This window comes from Thunnus maccoyii, chromosome 3 (genome assembly GCF_910596095.1).
Source record: "Thunnus maccoyii chromosome 3, fThuMac1.1, whole genome shotgun sequence".
NCBI lineage: Eukaryota > Metazoa > Chordata > Actinopteri > Scombriformes > Scombridae > Thunnus > Thunnus maccoyii.
This window is the reverse complement of record NC_056535.1, coordinates 32055605-32079896: the sequence shown is the minus strand read 5'-3', so window position 1 is coordinate 32079896 and position 24292 is coordinate 32055605. Positions and strand designations below refer to the sequence as shown.

Genomic DNA, 24292 nt, shown 5'->3' with positions numbered 1-24292 from the left:
TTTTTTTTTATTTTTATGCTATTTTTCTATTGTCTAAAGTTGTCATGCAGTTGTGAGCGGGAACTGTTTTGAAAATGGTCACTGCTGCGTTCAAGGACATCCGGCCATGAGAAATTTGAATGCTGAACAGCCTTTCTAATGCAAGAAATGACCAAATTTACATAATCCTTTTTATAAAATCAGTATTTTGTTACTGTTTGTCTTGTGATTTGATCACATCTGTAGCTGTCCACACAATGCTTTGTGTTCAAGAATGCCAGAGCATCCTTTGAATGCACCACAAAGACTTTTGAAAATGGTCTGTGCTCTTGACAGCATCACCTACTAAACGACAATGTGTATAACCTTGACCCTAGTCTCCAATGCACTGACTAGTGTTCTAATCTTGCTATCAGTCTGCACAATATGGTAAAGAGATGGTTGACCCTGGTGATTCTTACCATCCGACTCACCCAGCTCCATTAACAATTATATGGTACTGTTTATTGTTATTGATGGCTTAACCTTTCCATGTCCCACAAGTCACCTGACCAGTTCTCTCTTTCTCTGTCTCCTTTATTCACAGGAAACCAAAATCAACTGTGTCCGCCTGGCTAATAAAGGTATGAGCACCCTTCCATTGATCCTCAGCCTGCAGTTAAAGACAATGAGATATAAATGTATGATGACTTTTAATGACTTTCAATCCCTTTAGTGAAGTCAAGCTATTATGCTGAAGAATAATGTAATCACATAACCCCCTTGAATAGCTTTTACAATGTTGCTAGTGTGGTAGATGAGATGAACACACACACATAGACACACTATTGAAAGAAGTGGGATTAGACCCCACGACCTGTAGTCAGGGTCAAGCAACCCCACATCCTAATCATATTATCCTGCATGATTTCATCGCATAGCATTCTATCTCTTCTCAGGCAGTCTTCCTCTTTCATTGCACTTTTCTGTCTCTTCTTCCTCTATTCTGCTCTCTCTTTCTCCATCTCATACCTCATCCATGTTGCTCATCAGTGTATAAAGTGGAACATCAGGGACATTACATACCGATTGACCGTCTTCATTAAACCCGATGGATGGAGGCTAAAGCGTTAGCCCCAGAACCCATTTCATCCTATTCTGTTTTGCTTTCCCCATGCCTCCCATCTTTATTTGCTGCTCATCTCCGGCAAATACACCCATTTGTTTGCCAGGCAATGTGCTTTGAAAGCTTTTCGGCTCGCTATTGATTTTCTTCACCTCCTCTCTTTTTTTTTTTTCTCTATTTTATTTTTTATCTGCATCAAACATTGATTTGATTTTTCCACACCTCCTTTCTCTGCTCTCAGTCTCTTGCACTCTTTTATTATTTTTTCGTCTGCATCAAGCATTTATTTCTCATTTGTGCACACTTTTTCTCTTTTATATCATCATTTTTTTTTCTTGCTCTATCCATTTCCAGGCTGTGTTTTTGAGTGGGATGTACTGTGGGTGGAGGTCTACGGTGTGTAGACACTGTTGTCTGTCTGTCTGTCTGTCTGTCTGTCTGCATGTGCGTGTGCTTGGGAAAAGACATGCTTTTAACTTTGTGGCTGTCTTTCATATTATAAAATGCTAACTTTTTTTTCAATATGTAGAATTATCAGTGTTCCCAAAACAAAACTTTAGTTGAAATGTACTTAAAGTTTTTAATATGTGGGCAGTGTGCTGAGGCAACACAGATGGCAATTTTTTTTGCAAATACCTGTGAGTAATTTTGTCGTGATGCCTTTTGTCCACTCACAACAGCAGCTGACTTCAGTGATGATTCCACACTCGTCCGGGTCAATGCGTTCTAATCAGTGAAATCAGCTGGTGTACTTTTTTGGTTAAAATGAAAACCAATTGGCAGTAATTTAGCACAGAATTAGAGTTTATTTATACAAGCATCTGTCAGAGGCAGAGAATCTGATTCCAGTGTAACTTAAATGAACAGAGCCAAAGAACCATGTTTTTGACAAGACCGTAGAAACCTGCAGCCCACTTAAGAGGCAAAGAGAAAAAGAGGAGGGATAATTTACAATATTCATGAGTAGCTGAACTTTTTTTTAAAAGAAATCTAGGCTTAACTTCCATTTGCAAAGTAGCATATTGTTAACTAGGTAAGGTTGTTAGCCTTTTGGTCTGTTAAGATGCTGTTTAAGCTTTACCTCTCTTTTGGGCTAATGCTGATGCTAGCTGCCTTTATTATTTGCTAAAGAAGATCTGGTCCTAGACACCTGGTCAAGATTTTAATATAATCACTGTATATTAATCGCATCCATTGTTTTGTCATATCAGTAGACTTTGTCATGTATCTATTGCTCCTTTGCAGTTTAACTTGGTTCTTTGGCTGAACCAATTGAAGCTGAACCAGTGAGATTATTTCTGTAATCTGCCTCTGATAAATGTAAATTAGAAATAGATTAGATAAAATTTAATTCTTACTTCAGTTGTGACCCTGCCACCATCCAAACTGATCTGCAAGAATTGAGCCAACCAGTTGCCTCGACATTGTTTAAATGTAAACAAATCCTTTATCTGGCAGTCTGCAAATAATTTCATTTTGTATGAGAATGTTGCCTTAATGTTGGTAATTTGCTTAATACTGCCCTTTAAAAATCTACAAATTACTTGTTTTTGACCTCGATGAAGGCATTAACTTATCTAATTTTGTCTCTGAGTGAACAAAACCTTTTTGCAGCAGAACCCAGAGACCAGATTGTGTCTTTGCACCAACTTTGCCACGCCACAAAGTTCATATTTTTTTTTTCTTTCAGACATCACTTCATTTCTTTTCTCTTCCATTTCCCTCTCCCTTTATTTTTATCAACCCGTCAAGCCGAGGGCGGGCGGACAGACTCAACAGATTCAAATGTTAACCCCCCCCCCCCCCCCAGCACCACATCTGCATTCACTGACTCACTCCCTAATAAACATCCTCACCAGCAACACACATCTGTTAGGTCTTTTTTCCTGATAACGGGCCAGTCAAGATGCTCATCGACGTTGTAAGACGAGTCATATCCCGGTTCACATCTTGAGTGCTAGTTGTCCTATTGATCTCAATGTTCTAGTGTTATCTCTCACCACTGCAATTTCTCTCCTTTAAGACAGATTGTGCAATTGAAAACCAGGGAGATCTAAACCTTGAAGAAATGGATAAAGAAAACTATACGTCTTTTTTTCTTAGACTTTTTTCTTCTTTCTTTTTTTCTTTTTTTGTTGTTGTTTGTTTTCTCTCTTTCCCTTCTCTTTCTCATGCTTTCCGGCGGGGACGTGCGGCCCTTGGCCTTAGTGGTAATAGGTAGGGGACAAATAACAACGCCGTACATTCTAGTCATCCCAAGCGAAGGTGATTATTGCTTTATAGGCAGAATATTTTTCTTCCCTATGTTATATTTTTTCATCACAGAAACCACCATAAACACAACACAAACGTTGTTTCATTTTGGTTGTCCCCTGCCTTCCACCCTCCTCCCTTTGTTTCTTGACCTTTCTCTACCCTTTGGTTTTTTGTTTTTTTTTGTTTTTCCTTCTCATCACCATCTTACTGCGTTTGTTTGCATGTCTGCTCCGCTTCGAGTGTCGCTGGCTGTGTTTGAACCTCCTCTTTCTCTTTCTCTGTCTTGCATGTGCAACACACACACACACACACACACACACACACACACACACTGCAGTGGAACCATGCTGCTTTCATGCACAGTCAATAGCCCGAGTATTTGGACACTAAGCTAACATTAGACTTTGTCTTTTTTCTTGTCTTCTAATCTACATTGCAGTAGACTTTCATGTTAAAAGGAACAACTAAAAATCAATCGAAAGAAATGAAACCCATAAACTAAATTTGTCTTTGGATCTTTATCGCTCTCTGTTACATTAAAAGACAACTTAAGTTACAATACAAAAGCAATTTACAGTAAGTATGGCTTCATTCTTTTGTATATGACAAATATTAATTTAGTGAGTGATTTGACAAAACAGAAACTCAAACTGGATGAAACAACACTGGATGGGGGCGATTTCCATTTCCAACGTTTTGTTTTCACTTTACCCTTTAAAATGTTACGTTATAACATACATCCAAAATATTTTATCTTTGATGGGGGGATATTTCTTAAAGGCCATTAACACAATTCTTCAAACAGCCTAAAAGGGGTTTATTTCAAAAAATATGTCAGTATTCTTTGAAATTGTATGTCTTTAACCTCTTAACATCCACCAGCCATAACTGAACTGATGTAGTTTTGGTTGTGTTTTAGCCACATTAGCCACATAAACACTAGAAACTAGAGAAGTTACCTTTCAAATGAAGCCTAATACATGCAATTTGGCATTAAAGGTCCTCTGTTATAACCTTTTCCATTTGAGTATGCCCAAATAGGCGAAAATTCCAAAACAATGATGGATGTTAAGAGACTACAGAACAAGAAATGTCTGTTATTGGAGGGTTGGTTGGAGCCAAATGTGCATTTTGGCAATCCCAAGTGACAAGAAGAATAGACTTTTGTAGATTTTGGCACCAAGAATTCATGAATGGCTGAAACTGAAAATTTCCCAGACGTAAGCACACTGTTGGATTCTGCTAGTATTTGACACAGTGAAAAGATTAACCTAGTCAACTACTGCCCACTGATTTAAGCCTATGTTATACCCTACACTGATATTACAGTCATAAACCATAAACCTCTGAAAAACCTATTATAACTGTTTATTAGCGTTTCCCTGGTGCAGTAGGTGTAAGATGTAATATTTCCAAATTTTGCAGAGTAAACATTGAGACTTGGTTATTTATGTGGTGGACTGATTTCAAAGTGTTTGTTTTGGGATGACCCTAAATCAAACTCATTCAGTCTACTGAACGCTATAATCCACTGGTCACCGATGATGTCACTTTCCTCCAAAATTCATACCCTGCAACTCATTGCTCACCATTATGCTTTCATTTATGATCAGTCCCTGGTATTTGTTGTGACCTATCAAATACTGCATCTGCAATTAAATTGTATGTCACGCTCACAGACTTAGCTCAGCATATGTCACTATAATAATAATTAAACCTTTTACTTTCATCAGCATTTAGCATAAATAAGACACTTAACTACATAAAAAGGTTACATTCCAAAATCAGATATTCATCTATTGAAAAATATGACACAAATTATGTCACCTATACCTAAGAAAATACACTGTTTTAAAGTAAAATCTAATATTTCATATCAGTGAAGTAAGTTATTAGTTATCATGAAACCATATGAGAATGAAACTGATTACAACAAAGAGTGTTTCACAGTAAAACCCTTCATTTATTAGTTATTGTTGTTGGTTTTTTTTCTGAACAGCACTTTCTTTTTTTTTTTTTTGAAAAAATCCAATCATCCAAGTGCATTAAAAAACACAGGAGGTAAACATTGTTTACTGAACTGTGTCAAAACCATGTCTATGCTAATCCTTTTAGGATTTTATTTAGCAATGCAGAGACGTGACAGCAGAATATGAATGTCATTCAGCGGTACAACAATCAAAATGTTGACTTGAACAATAGAGACACAACAGGGAATCAGTCAACAGCAAGCACAACCGTAAACTGCTGTCACAGTTCTTTGTCAAGAATATGAGATGACTTCTTATGAATATAATACATTTATTGTCCTGAAGGAAATTGAGGTTGCAAGGCCCGGCACAAAGAATTATGCATATCATGCACAATTGTGGGCACTAGTGAAAACTTAAATTGAATAAATATAGACTGTATTCATGTGAAACAGGGTTGTTGATGAAAGCATAAAACCTCTAGGTACATTTAAACAGTATTTCATTCCAATGATTCACATTTTACAAGTGTTTTCACTTATTACTTTCACAAATGAACACTTCATAAAGGAACCTTAAAAAAATGAATAATTGGATTCCTTGTGCTCAGTGGAGCATTTGTCTACACTGATTAACCATTAATCAGTTTTAGTACTCTGTTGGTGAGTGATTAACTTGCACGAACAAACAAACAAACAAAAATATAAACACATGTATGCATAAAGGTTAACACAGGAACAATTCATTGTGCTGATGTATTAAACTGCAATAAGTCTGTGAGCAGCATACAACACTGTAATGCATCATCATCCATCCTGTGTTCAGTACTTAAAGCTTAAAAGTTCTCATTCAGCACTTTAGCAAGTGACAGCAGGTAACTAACTCATTGTTCATCCCACTTGATATGGTCTAAACCCAGAAGTGATGTTAATGGTTTTACTGGGCTGAGATAGATTCACATTCCCTGTTTAACCAGTGGAACTTATTGGGGTTGGTTTCTTCCATAGCAGCATGTCAGCTCATGTGCTGCTTGCACCAAATCTAAAATCCCAAAGTTTTATATGGGCAATAACCCCAGTTCTACAAATAGACAAGGTAGTTGCACCACAGTATCTGTTGATCTGATACATACTGTATAATTTCTTTGAAGTCAGTCCACTTCTTGAACAGATTGACTTGAAAGTGAACTGCGTTCATTTGTCCCGCTTTAGTTGTTAAGAAATGTATATTTCAGTTATTAAAAAGTAAGAAATGTGTCTATGTAACATAAATAAGCCTGTCCGGGTGTGTTTATACCCAGCTTAAACTGTCCCATCACTTACATGAGACACAAATATGATCTGTTTCTTATTAGTTTGAACAGCAAAACCCACATACAACCACTTTCTGGTCTCCATTCTGGTACAAATCAGAACAGTATCTTGAGCCACAAGACTTTTATAGAATTTTAGGATTGAACACTAAAATCAGGATTTGCCAGTGTACCATAACAGTAATAAAATGTTAAGTTATTCATGGGAGACAACTGTCATAATTTTGCAACATGGCTGATAATGAGACAACTCAAAGAAAATTAAATAGCTCAATAACTGTTAAAAAAAAAGAGAAGGCATTGCTACTCTTGGCACGCATGTCTTTTTGATATGCCATGATATCAGATATGGGTTACATCATCCAAACTAAGTCAGATATGAGTAATGCACAACTGAACAAAAAGGCCTGAAGCATGAACGAAGCTTCAATATCTCTTAGCCAATAAGTTACCAGACTATTAATTATGCTTTGATTAGCTGCAAATACATAATTTTCCAACTAATGCCTTTTTGTTCATTATGAGGAAACATGCAATAATAAATGAGACTTCTACATTGGCTCAGTGTCTGTAGGCCCTTCATGTGTTTAGGTGCTGTAGCTCACCAGAGCATTACACCCACCGCTTGTCATCCATACACTGGTATAATATGTCAGCTTAAATTTCCATTACCATTAGTCCTGAGGTTGATTATAATTGGTGGTGTACAGAGTCATGTTGTAACGACTCCGGCGCTGTGCAACACTGATGCAACATGTTGCTTTCTGTCTATGTGTGTGTGTGTGTGTGAGATGTGAGCGTGCATGACTGAACTGCAAAAGCGAAACATTGAAGGAATCTGTATCTGAATTATCTTTGTCATTGACCTGCACATCCTCGCACACACACCCACAAGCAAACAAAAACACGCACCTTTCTTCACAACCTATCCTCCTCCTATTATTCCGTCATCAGAAGTGCTGCCTGCTTGCTGCTTAGTGAGTCAGTTTGCTCTTCGAATTTACAACAGATTGAGTCAGACTGTTAAAAGGAAAAAAAAAGAGGGGGTTGAGGGGTGGGTGGTGGGGGGGCTGTAGGTGAATATCTGGCGATTATTTGACATTTTAAGGGCGCAGTACCAGTCAACAATGCATGAAATGCTGTTCTAGCTGTACAGGGAGCATGCAGGGTTCAAGCTGCTGACAGAACTAGAGAAGAAGAGAAACTGGGAGATGGAGAGAGTAAGAGAGACTGAATCCCAGAGAGGAAAAGAAATACAACCCAAGAGAGAAGGAGAGGATCAAAAACCAAGAGAGACAGACTGACAGAAACTGACTTGAAGAAAGTCAGAGAAATCCAGCTGTGGAGACAGACTCAGGCTCAAGGATTTTTCTCTTTTGTTTTTTTTTTCCCCCTCCTACACCAGCATTGTGCATGCAGACAGGTGTACCTGCTTCGCTCTACGTCAGACAGACATTGTGGAGAACTGTTGTCTTATTTCCAGCTCCGCCATGAATTTTCCATCTGCTCCACAGCGCAGCGACAAAATGTTCGATTGTCTCTTGCATAAATCTGAGGAGCCAGGTCGTAAAGTAGTCGCTGGCATTTGGGGATGGAGAGGAAGACAGAAGGGTGGATGGAGTGAGGGAAGGAAATACATAAAGTAGTAGAGAAGGAGGGAGTGCAAAAGAAACAATAAAGAGAGATGGTGAAAGCAGGAGAAATGAAAAAAGTCAGTCGATAGATGGTAGATAAGTAGATAGATATATTGATTTTGTTTTAACAGAGACTCAGAACAAACTGCACTCTGAACAGACAGTATGAACTGTTGAACCCACTGCTGAATTCAGTTGGGTGTTTGATCTTCTGTGCTGTTACAAATCGAGGCAGGCATCTAGTGATGATGGCGAAGGCTCAAATCAGAGTCAGATTGTGCAGTGGCTAGCCCTGTGGTTTAAAAAGAAAAGCAAAAAAAAAACCAACAACATGACCTTTATTTGATCTCAACAGCAGGAGTAGTTATTGAACTTTTAAATATAGTTAACAGACTGTATCTATAGGTTAGAATATATGATTGTAGGGATGAACGCTTTGCTGGGGAACAACAATGGCATTCAGGGCTCTGAGGGAAGGAAAGACAAGCCTTAATCATTGTCTTTCAACAAAAAGAAAACCAAAAACAGAAAACCCTTGTTGTACATGTGGTTGTCATTTTATTTGACAAAAAACCCAGCAATGTGCATTGTGGCCAAACCTGGATCTCTGGAACTCTAAAGTGCAATCATTTTTAATGGTCTGCTTCATGTATAACTCCAAATACATGTCAATGATTTGTCTGTCACTTATTGGGCTCCATTGTAAAGTTTCCCTCATGTCATGAACCAGATAAAAGATAAGACAGCTTGAGTAGTTGCTTATGTGAGTTTATTCCAGCTCACTTTGTCTTAAGGGGATGGAAAATATAAGAAGGGTGGAGACTTGTCGATAATATTGCAATTTCTTCTCACAGCAGAAGTCAATAGAATTCACACATAGCTTAATATCTTAATGAATCGACTGAATATTTAAAACCATCAACTTTTGTCATGAAGTTCTTTGTTTGAAGTCAAAATACAGATTGCGGTCGAATGGAAGTTACAGAGTGAGCAGTTTGTAGCTTTCAACTTTGCACAAAAAGCTCAAATTATAAAGCTTGGAGCAGCTGTTTCGCTCATTTATTATTATATATAGCTGTGCATTAGATTCGAGCACTCTTCGTAAAGAATTTTACATCATAGTCATGTGTGCTGTTGAAGATATTCTGCACGCTTGGCATTTATGCAGAAAGTGATGAGTTACTTGGAGTTAATTAAGTTTTGAAAATAAATCCGCTGTTCTGACGTTAGTTTTATAATTGAATTTCATCCTGTGTTTATTACAAGTCAGTCAAAATGAGTTAGAGTGTGATTTTTCACCTTTTTCGGTTCCAGGTTTGTTTTTTTTGTTTCTTTTTTTACAATCTCAAGGTTTTACTTCTCTGCCAGCCTCCCTGCCTTTTGTGGCTGTCAGCTTACAGCAGCTGTGTCCTAACATGCAATTCACTTTGGCCTTTGGCTGTGTTACCTTGTCACAAACAAATTCCCTTCAAGGGGGAATCAAAGTTCTTTTTTCGAAAACAATTTTTTTTTTTTTTTTTTTGCGTATACTAGTAATTGATCTGGTCGTCGTACAACATGTTACATATCATTCTGGGATTGTTTTCAGCAAATGGGTATAGGAAGGATATAGAAGCTGTCATGTAGCTGTCAATAGATGTGGGTTGGAAAGAGAATGGATAATACATACAGTACAATACTCTTATATACACACATAACCATCAAATAAACATAAGCACACAAAGACATATACTCAATACATACTATGGACTTTTTTGCATAGCAGCTGTATAATCACTGTTTCCTATAAAAAATAATGATCCCAGGAAAATAAATTGACTGTGTTTACAGAGTTTCATTAATGTATCAAATTCACCATTAATAGTTCAATATAAAGGAGGCAAGAAAGGAGATTTACAATCATCAGTTGTCAAGTGGGGGGATAATATGTATTGTCACAACCCTCCCCCACCCTCACCCCAAAAAGCTCCACAGAGACCAGATCACAGAGCATTTAAGTCGTTTTAGTCTCTAAAAGCTCTGAGGTACTTAGTAAACCGTGTCCTGCTGACCTTAACATTAATGTCAGCATTAATGGAAACTGGTGTGTGTGCATGTGTGTGTGTGTGAGAGAGAGAAAGGGACTTAGAGGCAACCATTAGCATTGTCCTTTATTGTTTAAGTTATGGAGTGTAAGGATATGTTAATCTCAGAGCCATTTGACCACACACACATTCAAACACACAAGTGATGCAAAAGCACCCGAGTACACACACATGTAAACACAGGTGCATTGTGACAATACACACACATGCTGTATACATGCACAAAAATATTCAGAAACAAAATCAAAGGCACATTTAAGACACACACATACACACACACACAGAGCGCTGCTGCGGCATAGTTCAGATTAGTAATCCTGTTAAACGCACTCAGCCATGCTAACGCTAATCCACAGAGGATGCACCCCGCAGCTGCTGACAAACAATACCTAAAATCTAAACCTTCACATTAACCCTGATCTAAGACGCACACGCATGCATGCACGCGCCCGCAATCACACACTTACATAACCTGCACAACACACATGCACTTTAATATAAACAATATACAGTATGTACATTTCTTTGCACAAACACACACACAAGCATTATATGACATGACAATCATATAATTAATTAACTATACTTTATTATGATACTTTCCATTTAAGTGGATTAGACAAAATATATATGATAATAGCTGGAAAAATCATAGTTATCGCACATGCATGCCCACACAGAGACACACACGTACACATAAGCTGCACCCACGCTCAAACAGCAACCTGTACCTGTGACATGTAGACAGACACACACACACACACACACACACACATGCAAACACACACAGAAAAGAAGCATTTAATATGCCATTCAGTTGTGCTGCAGTGCGTTGGTAGCTAGGAGAATCAATCTTCTCTCCATTTGGATGAGATTATGTTTTTAATATCTCTGGTTTTACCCATAATTCCTCCCTGATAATTTTATCATGCTCTCCAAGTAGGAGAACTAAAAAGGAAAAAAAAAATGCAGAGAAATGTATAAGTGAAAAGGATATTACACAAGTGCACACATACACACTCACACTCAGCTCGTGTGCGTTCAGGAACACAATAAATTCAGGGGGATTAATGCCTTTTGGAAGCAATCAATATCATCACCAGCCCACTGTTGTCACAGTCATAATGGCAAACACTGAGGAAGTCCCTTTAATGCATTTATCCCTCTACTTTCTGCATTTCATTAACACTAAAGGCAGCTTTTCCTAGGATGTGATACAGTAGAACCAAATTAGCATATTTCAACACAATATTCTATTTTCTCTCAGCCGATTCTTTGTAATAAGGATGTCATCATAAACCTACAAAGATAACTTATTAAAGGGTAACTGTCTGTGTTTTTTTTCCGGGTTGTTCAAATGGAAACGCCCACTCAGCTGTTAGCAAACAGTAGTGACATGAGTTAAAGTGCCGATAATGTCATTAATTCTGGGGTTTATATGAATATGACTTATAAAGTAGATTTAGTAGAGGTCGTTTTACTTGGTGGTCCAGTAGGATCTTCTAGGTAGCGGCTGACTAGCCTGCAAGTATATATATATATATATATATATATATGCAAGCTTGCATTCATTTACAGTTACAAACATAAATGTACAAGTTTACAAAACTAAAGTTACAGATGAAAACTCTGTTTTCAAGTACACCTTTTTGAATGATATAACATTCCATACTGGGAGCTCTGGAGGAGAGAGCTGGGATCAGAGCCAGAGCTATGGGACGAATGACACCCGTGAGTCACACTGGATTCTGCTCTGATCTGGATCCATGAACTTGGAGAGCTCAGAGTTTATTTTTTAAACTTTGTGCAGCAGCAACATACATATGGATTCATATACATATAGGACACTACTGGGAAGCTACAGAATGATAGAAAAACCTCAAAAAAATAAAAAAAATAGACCCGCCCTTTAAAGCAACATTTTCAACACAAACCAATAGAAGAGTTGCACCTGCCTGGTGGTTAATTTTTTAAGAGTATAATTAAATAAACCAGTACCTAAATTCCACCATGGCAACTATTGATGGAAGACATTTGAACAGTATATCCAAGTCCCCTCCATAACTCATGCTTTAGAGGCGTTGGACCTAAAGGAATACATGAATAAAGTGCTCAAACACAGTGCATATCTATACAGTGCTGTATATTATTTTTATGATGTAGGCTGTAGAACCAAACTTAATTTCCTGCTATTCTAAGTTGCTATCCTAGCAATTGACAATTTCTGTAGTTAGAGTAATTGACCAATTACTGTTTTCTTAATATTGATATGTATGCATTATATAGCACTGTGGTATCACTTGCCTCCATCTTTACCAGTTAGAGAGCTAGTATCTGTGTGTTTATATTCCCTTCGGCCACCAGTAACTGTGTTGTTGTCCATGACTCCACTATTCCCCTGGTGGGACAGCCTATCTTTGTGAAGGCCAAGTGGTTGTGAATTCTGGCATCTACAGATACAGTCAGAGCAGTTATACCTCTCAGATCGATATTTCATGCTCTTCTCCCGGGAGGATCTTACAGGAAAAATAAAGAATTTAAGACCTTCTTCTGGTCATTACAATTCAGACCCACCTCACTCCTGTCCATGGCCATGGTATAAAGCTTCTCTAGACTACATGTACAGATGGGAAATGCTGTGTTCAGTGATAATGTTGTAGATATAAGTTAACTATAGGGACTGGAGAAAGCACACTCCAGATGATTTTGTCAAAAACAGATTCATCTTTTATTCCATTTGTATATGTTTTTCAATGAAGATACTTTCACATTTTGAAAATACATTTTCTCTGCCCTTAATTTGCCTAGTGACATATTTGCTTGCCTCTGGCAACGTTGCCCACTATACTGTAAAGCAATCACGGCAAGTGTCAACAAAGAAATTTGAATCTTGTGAAGCATAAAGAGTAATGATCCTTTTGATCACTGGAGAAATGAAAAACGTCCATAACTAGATACATTTCTATGATCAAGTCCAAACCTTTTAGGGTGACAGTTTAATGTTTTCAGTCTTATCAACATTTTGTGACAGCCATGGTCAGTCATTGACACTTAGAAAGCACTATTTTTGTTCCATGTATATTTAATAAGGCAGTCAAATTATCTGTATTAAAACTTGTTGACTCCTCAACCACCTCGTGGTCTTACTCCATCTGCAGTAAAATATCCTGTTAGACAGCAGGTAAGTAGATATATATTTTGAGATTGGCTGTTAGAATTAAAATGACATATTAATATGACTGTCATTTTGCTCTCCATTAACTCAAACAACCCTGAGTGGTTTTGTATTGGACACTGAACTTTGTTGCTGTCAGGTTCAGGGGACCACGGTTAGAGCATCATCCTGCTAGACAATTTAATTTGAGGGAGGATAGACTGTTCCTGTGAGAAAAGTCACCTTTACAACAATAATGCTTAGGTACTATACTGTTCCAACTGTCTTTTTTTTTAGGGAGTTGATTGTGCCAAGAAAATAATACCTGCACCACCTGCCAGTACTGGTGGCAAGACAACAAGATGGATCCATACATTGTACATACTTAGGGGCCACCTGTTAGCTGACAATGACAATAAAATAATAAATGAGGCCATGGTGTCCTCCATATTGTGTTTGCGCTAGTTGTCAATCAATCCTCTTTTGCGGCGCAGATTTGCTCACTCTCAACTTCTAACCCCGTTGTAATAGACACAGTCGCATTAGATCACTTCTCCTCTGCCCCAGTCAGAACCCTGTCAGAGTTTGCCTGATTGGCTGAGCGGCCCCGAGCTGGCCAATCCCAATGTTAAATGGAGCTGAACCCGTCACCAGATGGGGTCCTTTACTGTTACATCATGAACTGTTGAACCCAATCAGCACGTGGGAGGATGAAGTGTGAACAAATGGGGTCACGCTGAAATGTGTCAGGTGATACATATTGTGGATTACTCAGGGGGAAAATTGAGGTTTAATACACCTGTGGGGTGATTACCAGGGCATGGACTACAGGGAAATGTGTGAACTTGTCTCTTGCATGATCGCTGGAGGCTTTCATGTATCTATAATGTGTTTGACAGACACAGACAATCTGAAATTCTATAAACTCTGAAGATTACAAAGCCACCGGCTCCCGTGGAGTGTCCTTTCTACTGTAGGTTATTTTCTGATAGCATTAACGGGGCAAAAAACAGCAGGCTCATACATAACATGCCTTATTGTCTAAAAATGAGTAGATTATGTAGTTATTTACCAGCCAGATTGGCCATTGCTTGCATTAGAAGGGTAAACTTTGTGGTTGAAATATGCCAGTTCAGTTGTATCTGGTCTGTAATCTGATCAAGGATAGGGTCCTGTGGCTCTTGTGGTGAATGCCGAAGCGTTGGATAAAGGATATTTTACAGTTTGTGTGTTAACTGTACCTTCAAAATATGTGGGAGCAACACATGCTGAAATGTACCATGATGTATTACTGGTTACAGCACTGGCAACAATAGGAAAATGTGTACTGAAACAGAATTACTGCACAGTCTGAGAGCAAGTACAATACAGTAAAAGGCATCTGTAGAGGGTGCCTTTCTGAGACAGACTGAGAACCACACTGGCTTTCTACAACATTTAGTTTGGTGTGCACAGCTGTGACAATAACCCCAGTTCCAAGCACACCACAAATTTTGTCCAACCACGTTCCTCAAATCCTTTGTTATGCCACAATCTGTGTACTACTCTGCATTTGAGAGGCAGTAATTCCCATTCTGTAGTTTCTCCTGAACAGTTAACTAAGATTCACATCACACACATATTTTTTCTTCTATAGTAGACATAAAAACATACATAAAACAAATTTCAGATCTACTAAATGTCCTGTTTTGCACTGAAAATATGTGTATGAGTTAAGAATTTGTCACTTTGAATAGATACCGCACTTAATACTTAAAGAGGATCTATTATGCTCCTCTTTATTTTCAGTCATATATATATATAATGTTACAATGTCAGATGTTCATATTAAACCCATATTAAAAGTTTCAAATAAAAAAAACATACATTCTGCATACCAACATTTTTTTTTTTAACTTTCAGCCCGAGCCGAGTTCACTGCTCCACTTCGCTAACATTGCTTTGGGGGGTAGTCACACCGAGCCATGAATTGAGTCCAGCTGGCATGCTGTGAATGTTTTTCCATTACACAGCATGGGAAAGTAAAATAAGTAGTTTATGTGTTGGAGGTGTGCTAGTCGTCTACAGCTCTTCATCAAACATCATCATCACTGTTGCTGTTTTCTAACTGATCTGCTGAACAAAGAGCTCCAAATATCTCCATATGTTGTTGCGTCGACCGGTTTGTGTTGACGAAGCTCTAATTCGGCGAGGCACACGTTTCATTTCCTTTATATTCTTCAAAATTAGAGTCTCCCATTATTTAGTCTTTTAAAAGCTTTTAAAATGAACCGGCATAAGCAAGAAATATTGGGTTTACATCAGCGGTAACTTAACACAACTCTGATATGTGCCGACCCTTGCTAGGCTTCCTGAAGCTGGCCAATCAGAACAGATTGGGCTCATTGGGAGGGGGGGCTTAAAGAGACAGGAGCTAAGTTGCATAAAAGGCCAATATACAATAAATAAGGAGTTTTTTGAACTGTGAATCTTGCAAAGCTACTCTAGTGGAGTCCCAGAATAAAAATTTAGAGCTGGAAATGAGCATAACTCCACCATTAGACACCTATGTGGTTACTCATTTCCACTGAAAACATACAGGGGGGGAAAGGCTGCATTTTCTTCTGAAGTAAAGTGTAGGATTAGGAGTGTCAGATGTATTCCCTTAATTTTTATTTTCTTCAAAAGGTGATGCAGCTTCAAGACAGGGATGCTGTCCGTGATCGGGTTACAAAGATAGTGAATGTGTTGTCATTGAGGGCATTCAGAGTTTTTAAAAGAACATCTCATCACTGCAGCCATTGAGGATTGTGGCAGCTATTACCAAGCATGCCAAGGTTAGGTGCTTAAGCTGTTAGCTCAGTGGATTCCACTGCCAACCTTGTGTTGTTATTGCAGAGGGGGCGAAGATGAGAGAGACGGGATTAAACTGAACTCCCACACAGCAGTATAACTCTATTAATCGGCTGTCTTTGTGTATCAAGGTTATAATAAGAGCTTGCTTGGTGCATGTCTGTGAGAGTACAGGTGCATTCATGTGCAGGATCCCAGGGTCCTCTGCTTGAGGGTTTCTCATCTTTCTCTTTCCAGTCTTTTGTTTTTCTTCACTGTCATGTCAGTTTTTATGTCATTCAACTTTGACCACTCAGTGGTCAAAATCTTTCTTTCTTTCTTTCTTTTTATGCCCATCCTTCCTTTCCTCCTAGACATTTCTGACTTTTCTCTCCTCTTTCTATTTCTTTTTTCCTTTGCTCACCGTCTCCCACATGTTCAGAGCCTCTCTCTTTCTTTCTGTCTTTTTTATTTTTTCATTTTCATTTTATCTTTGTTTATCTCTGCCTTCACCATCCTCTCTATTTCTTTATGTTTATATCCCTGGGTTTTGAGACCATGACTGCTTATATTCATCCCCTGACAGAGGGCAGCAGCTTTATTAATGGTTTAGTTAGTCTGCTTTCCTTCTCTGTCCAATAGCGCAGCATCTCTTTGAGAGTTTTGAGAGGGTTTGCATAGAGGTCACAGTTTTTCAGCCTGCTTGCTGAACTACTGCTACTCATCTCTGAGGAGAACACTCTTACTAAAGCTAAACTATGGTCACCTGACAGCTGTTTTGAGTTTCATTGCTGGAAAATTTCAGGGTTCAAATTGTCCTTCTATGACTTATTAGACCTAACATCTGCACAAAAACTTTTGGCATTTTGCTGGAGTTACAGTTGTACATCTAAAATGTATTGATGTAAATACGTTCCTATAGTTACAGGAGGGTTTTGGTTGATAGTTATTTAAGAAAAATACCCTGAAATAAAAATACAATCTTTTGTTAAGTTGAGAATTAAACACAGCTCATACAAATGTCCATCCAGAACCTCTACATCCACACCATTACTTTGGCACTAGATAGAAGAAAATGTTTAAAAAGCTTTAAAATACAAAATATGTTTTATAAAGTATTAACTTTAACTCACCAAAGAAAAATAAAGCATCATCAGACCTCTTGTTGAACTGTGGAAGTCTGAGCAGCAAGCAGGCAGCACAGTACATCCCTTATCTGCATTCAGAGGTGAAACTCTGTCTGTCTTTACCTTGCCTTCCCTTTCATTCACTGGCTGTATACCTTCTCTCATTCAGTCTATTCACTGTCACTGTCCAGCCTTTACATCAAACCACGGAGTTATAGCAGTGCTCTTACCTACATGAAATTGCATTGTCCTCCTGTAGAAACTACACGTCGACCTTGCGTTCACCTTCCCCATTTTTTTTGTTTTCTGTCCTGTGTGTTTGTTCATTGGTTTTCCAGCTTGTTTAATCCTTGTATAAAAGAGAGATGCATGTGGGGCATTTTCTATATGCATGTGTGGAGTTTAAACCTTGATGTCTTTGTATGACTTGTACGTTTGTTTGTCCTTGGGCAGTTTGCAATGTTTGTAACTTGGAGCGAGGAGTCGTGAAAAAAACCTTGTGGCTTTGAAATTGTTGGCAGTCTTCTTCCTTTTTCCTTGCACTTGTTATCTATTTATTTATCTTTAGGACAGACGGTTTGATTTGAATGAGAATACATTTCTCATGTTTGCAATGTTTATTGCAAAGCGCACAGATCTTGTTTACAGCAGTTTATGAAATGGCCAACTTTTTTCTTAGCTGCAAGTTTTTCTTGTTTTTGTTTTTTTGTTTTTATATTATTTGTCATGTTCATAGTCCCCACATGGCTGTATTTCTCTGTAAATGTTTAACCTACCATGTGCTTCATGATGTGATTGTCTGTGATGTTCAGTGATGTAGAGCCTTTTGGCAGTGACACTTCCAAATAAATGTAATCATTTTGTAAATTAAATATACATGTTTGGCAAAAGAAAGACACCTTCACTTTTAAAATGACAGCGAAAAAATGGAAATCTTCTGTTTTCAAAAACACTTCTCATTCTCATTGCTTTTGGAGAAACTGAATTTTAGATTATTTCCAACATCAAAATTTCATTTCTTAACATATGTCTTTATCTCTGCCCCTGGAAAACTACCTAGCTTTTGGTGTTCTTTTGCATGCTGCCAATGTTTTCATACCCCTGCATGATGTTTCTGTGTTGTGTTTGGCCCTTTGCATATGGATGCAGTGTTTTGAGTATCTTCACCTTGGGATCCAGTGTGTCTTTGTTTGTGGCTAACATATATATGTTTTTTGTGTGTAAGAAAGTGTGTCTTTATCAAGGATGGCGACCCTGGGTAAACCATCCCCTCTGTGCCTCTGTGTATGAGTGTGTGGATATACTGTATATGTGTGTAGTGTATGTGCGTATGCATGCATGAGTGCCTGATTTTGTGCGTTCATCCTTGTGTATGTTTGGATGTGTGTGCATGCATGTGTGTGTTTTCCTCTCTATGTGACTGTATGTGTCTGGTTATTTGTATGCGATTACCTATCGATGACTATGTGCATACCTGTGTGTTTGTGTGTGCGCATGTGTGTGTGTGTGCATGTGTGCGTAGGTGCGTCCACCCAGGACTCGGATGCCATGGAGCCAGAGAAGCAGGTGGACAGCACGGTGAAAATGGCCGGAGTGATCGCGGGGATTCTCATGTTCATCATTATCCTCCTCGGTGTCGTCCTCACCTTCAAACGCAGGTAAGTAATAAATACAACAGCAGGACAGAGTAGCAGATTAAAGGTGCTATATGTAGCATTTAAAATTAATAAATCATCAACAAATCCATTTTGTTTCTTCGCTGCAATTCCCTTAGAGATGTCCTGTGGAGTTTTTCAGCTTTGAAGCTGAGCTTAGTGGAGTCAAGATTTGTATTTTAAGTTCAAGCCACTAAGCTAAGTTTAAGTTGGGTCCCCGTTTTGTTTGTATCATGCGCACACTAGAGGGCGTACATGCACGCCAGTGAGCCCGCAGGCAGTGTGATTCACATCCTGCCATTGGTTTCATGCGATTCTGCTGATTTACTATGATGCACAACAAAGGTGGGGAAGAAAAACACTACTGGCTATTAAACATGGATGTAAACATTGCATGATTGGAAATATAAAATCAAAACAAACAAATAAATAAAGAGAAGAAAACTCCACAGGGCACCTTTAACCCCTATAAAAGACAATTGCTAGCCTATGTCGGACTGTGCTACATTTTGAGCCACTTTGCTTTGTGGCCACATTTGCTGTTTGGTTACTTTGTGGCACAACAGAGGAAAAGGTCTCTTCCTCCACAGGAAACTCAACTTGAACTTTCTTGTGACTAGGGATGGTGGAAGGAGCCAACAGCTAATTGAAGTACCCAGTACCCCTGGCGTAAGATAGAGGCTAGCAATCATCTTTATGACCACTGACATGACAATTACTTTGACTGCTTTACACATTGGTGAATAAAGTACTACATGTAGCACCTTTAAAACATATGACTGAATAGATTGATAGACAGACAGATTGATGGATAGACCTCATAATGTCCATTTAAAGTGTCCTCATAGTTGATTTGCAGGTAGAAATGAATTTGTATGGACAGACAGACATAGAGATAGGGAACGTCAGACGCTCACATTTATGTGCAGTGGATAAATCTCTGAAAGGAAGGTTATTTCAGTGAAAAGTTTAAAAAGGAAGATCGAATCAAAATGTAGAATGTTTTCCATTTAGTTTCATTGTCAGTCAATAAAAATCCTTCTTACAGATTAGCAAACAGTGCAGGATACACATTGGTTATTATGACAGTGAAGGCCACATACTTTTCTTCATTTCTTAAAGCAATATGAAAGGTCAGAATTTCATATTAAATCTAGTGATTTGCTTAATCCTCTCTAGCCCTTGCAGACAAAATAAATACTGTTAGAGGTTCCCAAACTTTTGATATCAAAAACCCAGAGGAATTGTGTTTTTTCTTCTTCTTTTTTTTAAAAAAAAAAAGTTAGCAGACACACACAGCTTTCTGTGTCTTTGTTTACATGCACACTGGCTTGCCACCATCACCTGCCTTGCTTTCATTTGCTTCCTCTATTTCTCTATATATCGCTCCCATCCTTCCATCCCTCTCCTCCCCACTTGCATACTGCTTATACATTTTGTTTTGCTAGGACTTGCATTTGTTTGATTTTTTTATGTCATTTTTTTTTTTTTTTTTTAAAGTTTTTGTTAGCTTCTCACTTCACACTCAAAATATACACAAAAAAAATTGCTTACCATAAAAAAATGGCTTCAAATCTGTAGTTCATGTTGCTTCAGCACATACTGACAAACGGAATTAGAGAAATAATTACAATAAAAGTAGTGTGACTAGTGCAACAACCACACTGTGGCAATAAACACAATAAACAAGACTAGAGCCACAGGGAGGTGAAATGGAAAGCGTGAGGATTTATTGGTCTGATTGCCCGAGGCGTTACATTCTACATCCTGAGACGTCTTTTTAAGCAAACATCAAAAAATAAATAATGTTCTAGATTCAAAATCGGCGGGTTTGTTTTCAGAAGGATTACACAAATGTTGACAGTGGTTCAATCCTCTGAAAAATCAGTATTGTCGTTATTCTAAAATGAAATGCTGACAATTTCTGCTTGTTAGTGTTTGAAATAGATTTATTGTGAGGGCACAGTTTGAAATGCACTGTGTTCTTTGCCTGAACATGTTTTAAAGTGTCTCTCTGGTTATAGCCTGGCTCATATGTTGATAATATTCAATAACCACCTAGTTATTGTTTGCAGTAAAGTCCTTCAGAGATGGTTTCCCCTCCTGTATGTGGATGTTCCCATGGTCAGCACACGGCACATGGGGCCAATTAATAGCGTTTGTACTCCAAATTTTCATACTACAAATATTTAATATCTGTAAAATTTAGTCTAGAGAAGCTATTATTATGTGATGACTGCATCTCATTGTCAAGGCTGTGGTATGAACCAATGGGGCCAGGAAAAACACAGTAAGCCAAGAAAAAAAATCAGTTCTCACAAGATATATCCATGCCCACATGTTACAAGGAAACAGGAACCTTTTATTCAATCAAGGAGAAAAGACAAGACACTGTGTGCACTGAGGCAGCATGTTTGCAGCTGCAGAGAAGGAAGATATGAATTTTCTAACATAAATCTATTCTACATGCTTTGTAATGGCACATAAGAAAAAAACATGGATGCACAGATGCACACACAGTGATTTGGTAGTCATACAACATACACCCACAGAGAGGCCATGCATATGACACCACCGCTACAGTATATGTTTATACAAAACCACATACTGGCTGGACAGTTAAATGTCAAAGTGTGTTTTTTGGGGTTTGAAACACTTGGGCCTAGTCGTACACAACGAGGGAAAACATAAAACTCCACGCACAGACAGGAATACGGTGACGAAATCTGGCAGATACCTTATTGCTGGTCTGAATACAACATTGGATCCATTTTCAAGTGAGAAAAAGAGGTCGGGGAGTCAGAGAGGGCACGAGGTCAGTTGGCAATGCTAATCAGAGGCTAACCCAGGCTAGCAGTGAATATCCCAAACACCAGGAGGATAAAAAAATCTATCAGAGCCAGAGGAGGAAAAAATGCCAGGAGTAACATGAAAAGTAACGGTTGAGGCTTCAGAAGAGGGTGCAGGTAGGGAATACAAGGGAGACGCTTGAAGGGAAGGCAAAAGGAAAAGAGGGGAGAAGGGAGGAAAAATATATGAAAAATGAAAACAAGGAGGCACTGGTTAACCTTAGGGTCAAACGGATATGCTAATTAGATGCTAACCAGGCTAACAGGTCGTAATATACATAAAAAAGGCCAATTGGAGGGCAAACGCCACTGCAGTGGATGTAGGAGAGAGAGAGGAGAAGAGCATCAATGCAGGAGAGGAAACAGAAAAAGAAAAGAGCAGTTGAGATGCTGCTCAGATGTTCTCTTGAATGAAGGCCATTGGTCACAGTTAGCAGGTCGCATACGGGTCAAATCCAGTCATGAGTACGTATGATAATATGATATAGAGGACGGAAAGCCAAGTAGATGCAGATGTGATCACGGGATGAGGAAGACAATTGAATGAGGAAATTAAAGGAGAAAGAAAAAGTAGTAGGAATACCAGAAAAGAATTAAATGATATTAAGAGATAGTGAAGAGTTGTGGAGACAAAACAAAGAAAAATAATCAATAAAAAGTAAGCAGACAAATAGATCCGGACAGAGAGAGGTTTACCATATCATAGACCTTTTTATGGGCTGATCTATATTTCATTCCACACACTTTATCTAGCTGTCTGGGTGGCAGAAAAAAAAGTGTTTGTTAAATCGAAAGTATTTTACATGCCTTTCAGAGCCCATAAATTATTCCATGACAAAACTTTGTCAGGAAGTGAGCACGCACGCACAACTGTCCAATTAATCTTTCAGCGCAGCGTTACACATGTTCCTCACGGACTTTATTTTCCACAGAAAGCCAGGAGATGTTGCTGATAATGTAGTGTAAAAGTGAATAACGCTGGACATAGCTGAGGTCTTAATGGGGATTCGATGTTTCTACAGCCAGGTGGCCCCGAGGGCTCAAACAGCACCAGAAGACACACTTTTTATCAAAAGGTTGAGAGGAGAATGAATGAATAATTAATGGTCCTGAAACTCCCTAAATAATGGCTGATTTGTGTGCATGTGTGTGTGTGTGTGTGTGTGTGTTGTCTGTGTGTGATGCCAGAGTAGCAGACCATGACTAAGTATTTGAGAAAAGGTGACGTCTCTGGAACTGCAAATTGATAGAAATAACTGTTATTTAAACTTTTGTCAACCTTGATTCCTTTCATCTAAGCTTTTAAAATTCTGACCCTGCAGCCGTCTCTTGAGATTTTATTTTATCTGTAGCTTTCATATTGTCTGCATGTCCAGGTCAACCTTACAAAAAGCCACTCAGTCAGTCTTGATGGGCCTACCTGGTTCAACAGTTTCAATAAAAACCGAATGAAACAAACAGCTCAAAAAGCACACACACAAATGAAGATAGATAGGCAAACAAGGATATTAATAATGCTAAATGAGGCACAAATTTAATGCTTCTACTGCTGGGCATGACTTTGACATTATTCTTGCCTTTAAAGATGCATTTGTGCAGAAATGTCTGAATTATTAATTATTAATACCACACCTCCCCCCCAAAGGGCTCTTTTGTATTAAAGGCCCTGAGTGAGGCTTTGCCAGCCAGTCCACACTGGAGCTACTCACATATTTATTTACAGTATGCATGTTTTTTGGCTTGAAATTATATCATTAATCTAAAAGAATTGACGCATAACAGTTAAATGATGGAGCTGTCTATCATTTTAATTCAGGAAGTTTTTCTTGCTGTCCATCAGTTTAACTCAGCTGTTCAAAGGTTCTTGGAAAGAAATGATTAAAGGCTGCATCAAGTAAAGAGCATCAAGTCAACACTGTGAAAATGACTCCATACTTCACCGGTCCATAATAGATAGGAGCAAGGTGAACTAATTAGTCTGTTGTAAGGCAGAAATGTGACGTGTAGATGGAGAGTGAGGTGTTATCTGAGTAGCAACAGGCATGCCGCAGACAAAGATACACACACACACACAAACAGTTAAATGTGAGCAAAGTCAGTCACTGTCAAATACGTGAATGGAGATACACACATATTTGTGTAAATTTGCATGTAAACACACAAGGATGAACCCAAAATGTGCACACACACACACTCACACAGGCACACTTACCTAACTGACTAGTTTACTGAGTGGAACAGTTAGTGTGTGTTTAAAGAGCTTTGATTGTATGAATGTGCCATGTGTCCGTGTGCCTGGATATAAAATAATAGTTCCATCAAAGTCATATCACCATCTGAATGTATGTTGATGTGT

The 24292-nt window shown here is 38.4% G+C and overlaps 1 protein-coding gene across 1 annotated transcript in view; it reads left to right on the top strand.

The window, feature by feature from the left end:
- The window catches only part of ptprt (protein tyrosine phosphatase receptor type T), a 289634-nt gene that overhangs the window by 159802 nt on the left and 105540 nt on the right, over positions 1-24292 (top strand). Inside the window, exons 15-16 of the mRNA XM_042406727.1 lie at positions 566-602; positions 18955-19090. Of these exons, the coding sequence (XP_042262661.1) occupies positions 566-602; positions 18955-19090 (173 nt within the window). The remainder of the gene's footprint in view (positions 1-565; positions 603-18954; positions 19091-24292) is intronic.